At 36.6% G+C, this 10,265-nt stretch overlaps 1 protein-coding gene across 1 annotated transcript in view; it reads right to left on the bottom strand.

Moving 5' to 3' along the window:
* Positions 1 to 2,293: 2,293 nt before the first annotated feature.
* The window catches only part of Samsn1 (SAM domain, SH3 domain and nuclear localization signals 1), a 48,010-nt gene continuing 40,038 nt past the window's right edge, over positions 2,294 to 10,265 (bottom strand). The window contains exon 8 of the mRNA XM_059277523.1: positions 2,294 to 2,643. Within this exon, the coding sequence (XP_059133506.1) occupies positions 2,444 to 2,643 (200 nt within the window). The 3' untranslated portion in view covers positions 2,294 to 2,443. The remainder of the gene's footprint in view (positions 2,644 to 10,265) is intronic.

Here is a 10,265-nt window from a genome sequence, read left to right as displayed (position 1 = left end):
GGTTGTGCACTACTGGGTTCTGGTGCTGGGAATTAAACTCGGTTTCTCTGAAAGAGCAGTCTGTGCTCATAACACTCAAGCCAACCATCCAGGCATCTTATTTCAGTTTTTTTTTTGTGTGTGTGTGTGTGTATGTGTGTGTGTGTGTGTAACTGTATGAGCACATGTGTGTGAGATTGTCCATGGGGGCCAGAATAGGGTATCTGGCCCCTTGGAGCTGGAGTTACAAATGTTTGTGAGCCACTCACTTGGTTGCTGGGATCTAATCTCCTGATCTCATGATTGAGGAGCAAGTGCTGCTGTGGGATGTATGGCAAATGTGTTACTGATTAATCAATAAAGCACTGATTGGCCATTGGCTAGGCAGGAAGTGTAGGCGGGGCAAGGAGGAGAATAAAGCTGGGAAGTGGAAGGCTGAGTCAGAGAGACACTGCCAGCCGCCACGATGACAAACAGCAAGTGAAGATCCTGGTAAGCCACGAGCCATGTGGCAAGGGATAGATTTATGGAAATGGATTAATTTAAACTATAAGAACAGTTAGCAAGAAGCCTGCCACGGCCATACAGTTTGAAAGCAACATAAGTCTCTGTGTTTACTTGGTCGGGTCTGAGAGGCTGTGGGACTGGCAGGTGAAAGAGATTTGCCCTGACTGTGGGCCAGGCAGGAAAACTCTAGCAACAAAGTGCTCTTAAACATTGAGCCATTTTCCAACTCTACATTGTCTTCAAAAACTTTTTGATAATTTGGAGGCATTCACCTGTAGGTTGGTAAGAGTGACTTAACTGGAAAGGTACAGTTGTACATTGGAAATAATCACCATACTCAATAAACTCTAGCAACTGTTTCCTAAGTCAGCCAGATTTTACTACACCCTGGGTAGTTAAAAGCCTAGGCAAATAAAATCTATCAGGAGGAGATCAGTCTTGTGTAAAGTCAGCTATCAGGTAAAGAAATAGAGGATTTCTGTAGCCAACTATGTATAAGGGGGCCTTGAACACACAAAGAATAAAGCACAGAAGGGGTTCACAAAATTATAGCATAGCAAGGCACTCTTTTGTGGTAGATTGAGGACAGAATAGAGGGAGGATTCAGCTGAAAAAAACATCAGGAAAGGCATTGAAAATATACCCAACACATGGAGAGTCATGGAGGGAATAGAGGATTTGGAAGACTACAAGTAGGTTATGCACTGCAAGGTGAGATCAGAGAGATGACTCATAAGGTGGGTTCAAAGTCCTCTGCAAAGAACTTTCATGTGTTTACATGTTATACTCAAGTTAATGAGAAGCCATTAAATGTTTTAAGCAAGGAGGATGATTTTTATTTGAGTCGTGAAGATTTTTCTAGTGACTATGTGGAGATGGATTTGAAGATGGGATATCTATTGGAAAGACATTACAACATTCCACACAAGAGTCCAAAATGTGACAGCAGTCCTAGGAATGGATGAGATGTTATAAATATTACAAGAATTTAAGAGGTAGGATTCACATTTGTGAATTTGTCTGAGGAAGATAAAAGCAGATCAAAGAAAAAATAACTTTCCATTTCAGTAACTAGCTCTTGGTTTAAAAAAAATAATGGGGTAGAAAGAAAATAGGAGAGACAATTTTACAGCGAAAATGAAGTGTTTGGGCATGTCAAGCTGAAATCTGGAGTATTCAAGAGTTCAGTAACATGGATCTGGGATTAGGAGATGCTTTGGGAATCTATAGTTTCTTAACTGATGATACAACATGTTCTAATAGAAACTTTCTCTAAAATATAATATTAAAATACCTTAAGTAACTTTAGCCTTGTAAATACAATATGTACATGGTATATTTTATTATTATTATTAGGGTTAAGAAAAATTAAAAATATTTACATATAAAAATAAAATACCTCTACAATTATTTTTACTAAATCAAAACAGAAAGTGTATTGTTAACTCCATCTGCATATTAGATAACAGAATGAAGAAATAAACAGGAAATCATTAGTAAAACTCCACCTTTGATCAGAACAAAGTATCTAATCTCAGCCTACGTTTTTCCAGCAATTAAAAAAAAAAGAGTGTATATGCTGTCTGTAGAAATCAGTTCAACTGAAATGCTTTCTATAATACATTCAATAATATATATAAATACACAGTTTTCATGATTATATTTTTTACACTTATGAAATAAAGGTAAGTACAGCATATACCATGCACAGGCATGGTATCTTGCATTATATCATTTTTCTAATATAGGTAGATGAACTTTAACACATAGTATTTAATAAATATACATTTTACATACACTCATTGGGAATTTAGCGATATAAGTTTGTATGTGCAATCATTCATATTAAAACAATTTGCACTTTGGGATGCATTTAGAACACTTCTGTTTGATCTTGTAGCAGATGAAGAGTTCAAATGGAATTCCTCTGTAGATAAGGAGTTCAGTGAATGTGTTTTCAGTCACTGGGTTCTGTGATGGCAATCTTCTGTACCATGTCAGGCAGATTTTCTGACTCCAGGTCCTCTTTGCCATTATCCGAGTTTCCTGATGAGATATAACAGCCAGAGTCCCTTGGGCAGTCATCTAACTGTGACTTACTTAAGATGTCTGGTCTTAAGGACAGAGGCACAGATTCATTTCCTTGCTCTTCAGTGGCTATGAATGGAAAATGTGCAGTGGTTAGGAAAAGCCAAGACAAGTTTTATATGATTGTCAGTTGAAAACATTATCCTGTTTTAACCATTCAAATCTTGACTTTACTTCAACAGAAACTCCTGTGAATACAATACACATTTATTTGTTTTACACCAGATATGTGTGCTCAGATGTTCAAAGTCTTGGAAGTCAGCAATTGCTTATCATTGTTCACTTCTAGCTTCATGTTATTCATATGAGCTGCCTACATGAGCAAAGACCAATATGGACTCTCATTTTACATTAATAATAAGTTGCCAAAGAAAACAGATTGTATCCACAGTATGACAGATGCCTGGTCCAAATATTCCTTAAAGGATCATTAGAAAAGTCACGTGTAGTTTTAAGTATAATCCAAATGATCTTGATGTACATTCTGGAATTATGAATATGTGGATATGTAACTGAAAGATCGCTCACCATGAGAAACTGTACAGCAGGTCTTCAAACACTTGGAATTTAGCTAATACTATTTGCAAAATTCTATCTCTGCATTCACCATAGAAACAGATGTAAGAAAATTAGGCAACTTTTTGAGTATAAAATTCTGAATTTCCAAGGACTGCTTCATGAAATCCTTTTTAATTCTAAATAACAATAGTTTATTTTGACATGTATTCAATAAAGCAGTTTTATACACAAGAAAGCATTATCTTTTAGAATGAAGAATATTAGAACTGGAACAAGAGGTTTCTCTAAAGAACCTAAGCAACGTTGTATCCTGTGACTCCCTTCAGGGATCCTTTGTCATGAGGCTTCTCTTTGTCAATGTGAAGTTTCCTTGTCCTCTTTGATGCCAGAGATAGACATTCCTCTGCATCGTGAGCCAAGTTCTTCCAACAGAAAATGAATCTCTAGCTGTCATCTCTTAGCTGTATTACCACATTAGCACATCCTTATTTTCCCCTAACAGCAGGGATTCTTCACTGTTCTCACACTGGGATGATCAAGCACATAGATTTATAATTGAGGCTAAAATTGTGACTCATATTCTTAATCACATTGTCCTGCACTTCCAATTAGAGGAAGATATAGCAGAGCTTCAAAATCCAAAAATGTTTACAGTTGACTCACATGATGCTAATTATGTTATCTTTAGGAATCTGTCTTTATCTTACACATCATCCTCTGTTTTTCAAGAGCATTGTCTAGGCTCCATAGTGTAAAAGTTGGTGTATGCTCTGCCATCTAGCCAATCCATCCTCATGATAACATCTAATAGAAGTAAGAACCAAGCTCTGATGATTTCAGATACACCTGTATGTAGTGAATGAACTTCCCTTTTTTGTATCAGAATGCTAGTGATTATGTATCACACTTAGATAAATTGAGAAAATGCTTAATGTATTTTGTAATTCTGTGTTACATAAGTACTCATTCAGAAAGGCTGAAAAAATGTTAAAAACCACTTCCTGATCTACTCATTTTCAAAATGAACACACAATTTCCTTTAACCCTTTCCTGGAGGATTTTAATTTGAAACCACAAAAGCCACATTTATCCCATTCTCCTGAATAAATGATTCCTGATATAATATTAACATATAATATAATAAGTGTAGAATGAATCCTAAAGGGTCTTATTAATAAAAACAAACCTAGGGCCTGGTATGGGGGTAAATGCTGGAAGATCAGAGAAGTAGAACAAGCCACAGCTTCCTCACCTTGCCAATTCCTCAGCTGATCCTGTTTCCTCAGACTGGAAGCTTCTGAGTCTTCATCCAAATAGATCTCAGCTGAACTGCTGCTCTAAAGCCTAAAAGCTTAACCAGCTCTAGTTTCTGGTCTTCATGCCTTAAATACTTTTCTGCTTTCTGCCATCACTTCCTGGGATTAAAGGTGTGAGTGAGTCACCATGCCTGACTGTTTCCAGTGTGGCTTAGAACTCACAGAGATCCAGATGGATCTTTGCCTCTGAAATGCTAGGATTAAAGGCATGTGCTACCACTGCCTAACCTCTATGTTTAATATTATGGCTGTTCTGTTCTCTGATCCCTAGATAAGTTTATTAGGGTGCACAATATATCAACCACAAATAAGTACAATATAATACAATATAGTATATCAATAATATTCTCCTGATAAATTATTACTACAACTTTTAAGTATTCTGGTATCTGACCTTTCAGTCCTGGTGATATTAATGATTTGATCATAAAAGTTAGCTGTCTTGAAGCATTTGCTGTTTATTAGCAAAGATCCTGAAGTTGTAGGAGATTTGTTTAGTAAGTGGACTTGATGAAGATATGTCACTGTGTTTCTAAGCCCTCCTTTTATGGACAGGCAGCTGAGTTTAGGCATCATTTTCTAAGGAGTTGGTCATCTTGCCTTTTCGTCTTATTGTTACTGAAAAGAAACGAAACTTTCTGAGACACAGAATCTGCCAGATCTCATTGGACCAAGAATGGCTGCCTGAGACACAGAATCTATCAGCTCAGACTGGACCAAGAGCCCTAGTAAGACCAAGAGCAGCTCCCTGAACTACAGAATCATCTAGCTTAGATTGGACTAAGAGCAGCTCCCAGACATACAGAATTTACTAGCTCTAATTAGACCAAGAGCTAAGATTGGACCCAGAGGAGCCCCCTGTGACACAGACACAGCAAGCACAGAGTGGACCAATAGCAACTTGCTCAAACACAGGCACCTCTTGCATCTATTGGAGAAAGAGATGGTTAGATGCCAGTGCAAAAATGCATACATCAACATAAAGAGAATATGGCATCCCCAGAACCTAGCCCTTCTACAACAGCAAGACTGGAACATCACAATGTAGAAGAAGCAACCTGAAAAAATAGTTTCATGAAGATGCTAGAAGCCTTTAAAGAGGAAATGAAAACTTCCCTTATAGAAACTGAGGAAAAGACAAAAAAATTGGAAGAAATCAATAAAGAAATTTAGGAAAAGACAAACAAATATTGGAAGACATCAATAAATCCCTTAAAGAAAGCCAAGAAAACCATGAAAAAGCAATTAAACATGTGAAGGAAACAGTTCAAGACCTGAAAAGTGAAATAGAAACAATGAAGAAGACACAAACAGAGGGAATGCTGGAAATAGAAAATCTGAGTAAACAAACAGGAAACACAGATGCAAGCATAACCAACAGAATACAAGAGATGGAAGAGAGAATCTCTGATGTAGAGGATACAATAGGGGAAATAGATTCGTCAGTCAAAGAAAATACCAAAGACAAAAAAGTCATAACATAAAATGTCCAGGAAATCTGGGACACCATGAAAAGGCCAAACCTAAGAATAATAGGGATAAAAGAAGGAGAAGAACACAAACTCAAAGGCACAGAAAATATATTCAACAAAATCATAGAAGAAAACTTTCCCAACTTAAAAAAGGAAATACCTATGAAGATACAAGAAGCTTATAGAACACCAAATAGAGTAGACTCCCCAAAAAAGTCTCCTTGCTACATAATAATTAAACCACTAAGCATACAGAATAAAGAAAGAATATTAAGAGCAGCAAAGGAAAAAGGCCAAGTGACTTATAAAGGCAAACCCATTAGAATATCATCTGATTTCTCAATGGAGACTTTGAAAGCCAGAAGGACCTGGACAGATATAATGCAGACACTAAGAGACCATGGATGCGAGGCTAGACTAATATACCCAGCAAAACTTTCAATCATCATAGACAGAGTGAACAAGACATTCCAAGACAAAACCAGATTTAAACAATACCTATCCACAAATCCAGCCCTACAGAAAGCACTAGAAGGAAAATTCCAACCTAAGGAAGTCCAGATACACCCATGAAAACACAGGCAGTGGATACCCCACAGCAGTAAATCTCAAAGAAGAGAAATACACACACACTGCCACCAAAAGATAATAGGAATTAACAATCATGTTCATTAATATTCCTTAAAAGCAATGGACTTAATTCACCTATAAAAAGACACAGGCGAACAGAATGGATACAAAATCAGGACCCATCCTTCTGCTGCATACAAGAAACACACCTCAACTTCAAAGACAGACACTACCTCAGAGTAAAAGGCTGGGAAAAGACTTTCCAATCAAATGAATTTAAGAAGCAAGCTGGTATAGCTATCCTAATATCTAACAAAATAGTCTTCAAACTAAAATCAATCAAAAGAGATCAAGAAGGATATTACATACTCATCACAGGAAAGATCCAACAAGATGAAGTTTCAATTCTAAACATTTATGCCCCCAATACAAGGGCACCCACATATGTAAAAGAAACATTACTAAAGCTTAAATTACACACCAAACCCCACACATTAATAGTGGGAGACTTCAACACCCCACTCTCACCACTGGACCGATCTGCCAGCTCGAAACTTAACAGAGAAATAAGGGACCTAACAGATGTTCTGACTCAAATGGACTTAATCGATAGCTACAGAACATTCCACCCTAACAAAAAAGAATATACCTTCTTTCAGCACCCCATGGAACCTTCTCTAAAATCAACCACATACACAGTCACAAAGTAAATCACAACAGATACAAAAAAAATTGGAATAACCTCCTGTATTCTATTGGACCACCATGGCTTACAGTTAGATTTCAACAACAAGAAAAAAATTACAGAAAGCCTACAATCTCATGGAAACTGAATAATGTTCAACTGAATCACCAATGGGTCAAGGGAGAAATAAAGCAAGACATTGAAGACTTCCTAGAATTCAATGAAAATGAAAGTACTACATACCCAAACTTGTGGGACACTATGAAAGCAGTGCTAAGAGGAAAATTCATAGCACTAAATGCCCACATAAAGAAGTTGGAAAAATCTCACACTAGTGACTTAACAGCACACCTAAAAGCCCTAGAACAAAAAGAAGCAAAGTCATCCAGGAGGAATAGACACCAGGAAATAATCAAATTGAGAGCTGAAATCAATAAAATAGAAACAAAGAGAACAATATAAAGAATCAATGAAACAAAGAGTTGGTTCTTTGAGAAAATCAACAAGATAGACAAGCCCTTATCCAAACTAACCAAAAGACAGAGAGAGAGAGAGAGAGAGAGAGAGAGAGAGAGAGAGAGAGAGAGAGAGAGAGAGAGAGAGAATCCAAATTAACAAAATCAGAAATGAAAAGGGAGCCGGGCGGTGGTGGCACACGCCTTTAATCCCAGCACTCGGGAGGCAGAGCCAGGCGGATCTCTGTGAGTTCGAGGCCAGCCTGGGCTACCAAGTGAGTTCCAGGAAAGGCGCAAAGCTACGCAGAGAAACCCTGTCTCGAAAAACCAAAAAAAAAAAGAAATGAAAAGGGAGACATAACAACAGACAACAAGGAAATCCAAATAATCAGATCATACTTCAAAAACCTGTACTCCACAAAAATGGAAAAAATCTAAAAGAAATGGACAATTTTCTGGCTAGGTACCACGTACCAAAGTTAAATCAAGACCAGATAAACTATTTAAATAGACCAATAATCCCTAAGGAAATAGAAACAGTCAGTAAAAGTCTCCCAACCAAAAAAAGCCCAGGACCAGATGGTTTCAATGCAGAATTCTACCTGATTTTCAAAGAAGGGTTCATACCAATGTTCTAACATTTGTAGATATTTGAGTATGATCCCTCTAGTCTTGCTGGTGAACAAAAGGCCACGTTTTATCAGATTAAGTGTGGGCCTACTGCCTCAATGTAAAATGAAGAGCCCTGCACTACTTCTGTTCAGAATGACATTCAAAGCAAAACTTGGAATCATCATACTCATTTGTTCCTAGCCCCCCCTGTTCAGGTTGAGTAGAGTTTGTGGAGCAATTCTGAAGACAGACAACTTAGGCTCAGAAGCCTCTGATTTCCAAAATTATCTCCTTTTTTTTTCTTTCAAAAAATAAACACTTAGCTTCTTTTTTTTCATCCTCAGAAGCCTCTACACACTCTACAAATGGTCCCCAGACAGTCAATGAAAATTGGATTTTTCCAGAGCACATACATTGTTTTAGTAATGAAAGAGCATTTGTTTTGTTTCCACCCGAGAAATGCTGTCTCACAGTCTCTGAATTCTAGGAATTGCTTGGTTTTAAATACAGATTCTTTACTGTGAGAGTCCCTCCATCTGCAATTTTTGTGAAGAGAGAAAGTAGATTCTCAGGCTGAGACCTAAGCAGTACAGTAATTTACAGAACAGCAGTGATTTGCTAATAGTTTCCTCGTGAAGGGAAAACATGACTGCTCTCCTCAGATGCTTCCCACCAGGGCTGCAATAAATTCAGGCAGGTTATCAGCTGGAAACCCTCAACTGTAACTATAAAAAGAAAAGGCAGGTCATTATACAGCACTGTGGAGAGGACAGAGCCATAGCACCCGGGCTCTGGATGCAAAGGGCCAGAGTTGTTCTTGTTTCTTTTCCTCCTGACACTAATGTCAGGGATTGGGACAAATGTAGGTCTTGGGCTATTGTTGTTGTTTTATTTGTTTGGGTTTTCTTTTTTGCCACAGAGAGAATAAACTCACAGTAATACATTCACATTTTCTTCTAATTCATTTAGACCTCTCATGTGTTGTTGGAACAGAGCAAGGCTAACTAATTGGCTTACCTGGAAATTGATACCACAATCTACATCACCTTTGTCCTGTGGTCCAATCATTTCAACTAGCCAGGAAAATAACACATTGTAATAAGAAATAGTTTACTGCCAAAATTATTGACTTCACAGAGGATATCTGAGTGCATGTTTACACACTAAAGCATTTCTGGTGGTACTTTAAAAAACAAAACAACAACAAAATAAACAACATGTATTTTTCTATACTACGGTTATTCAAATTATATAAGAGTATATGTTCAGATAATTAATTAACAAATGGATGTATTCAAATGACAGATGGATTTTCTGTTTATTTCTTAGATATCTATAATATTTTATATTTTATTTTTAGATACTGGAAAAGTTAAAACAGTATTTTTATTCAATATAGCCACAGAATGGTTTGTGAATTTCCCAAACATGAGCATAACTGAGTATAATTATTGATATGTCTCTCTCATTAGCAATTTAATAATCAATTAATAGTAGCCACAATAAAACTTTAATAATTGAATTCTATATGTTACATAAGGAAATTAAAATTACCATATTAAAAAAGACTATTTAGAGAATATTTTATTCCCTACCAAAAGTTTTAGAGAATTATATAAAGTCCATAAATCAAAAATCATAGATATAAGATTGTCATCAGTGTTGAAAAATGGCATGGTGTTTAAAACATAAGACAGCTAATATAATTATTCATAGAATAATTATATTGGAGTTGTGACATTTAATTAATTAAGTGTAGGCAGTCTCAATTATATTAAAAGTGAAGAACAGTTTAAAGACATAAAACTAGATCCTTTTCCTGGGAAGAACTTTTCTGTCTCCAAGGAAAGCAAGCTTCCCAATTCTCACATGTTACAAAGTTAAAGGTTCATGAAAGTCAGAACTTCTCATTTTGGCTTGACCTTCCAGGATTTTTAACCCTAAATTTTCCAGATTTCAACTTTACTATCATGTTTGCTTTAGATGTAAAAATATCTGTTTCTGTGACTACCTAACATATAAAATAATGTAAGCTGAGAGACACAGGGAAATGCCTGGCCAA

This window comes from Peromyscus eremicus, chromosome 12, assembly GCF_949786415.1.
Source record: "Peromyscus eremicus chromosome 12, PerEre_H2_v1, whole genome shotgun sequence".
In the NCBI taxonomy this organism is placed as follows: domain Eukaryota; kingdom Metazoa; phylum Chordata; class Mammalia; order Rodentia; family Cricetidae; genus Peromyscus; species Peromyscus eremicus.
Note: the sequence above shows the minus strand (reverse complement) of the source record. Positions and strands in the feature narration are given on the sequence as shown.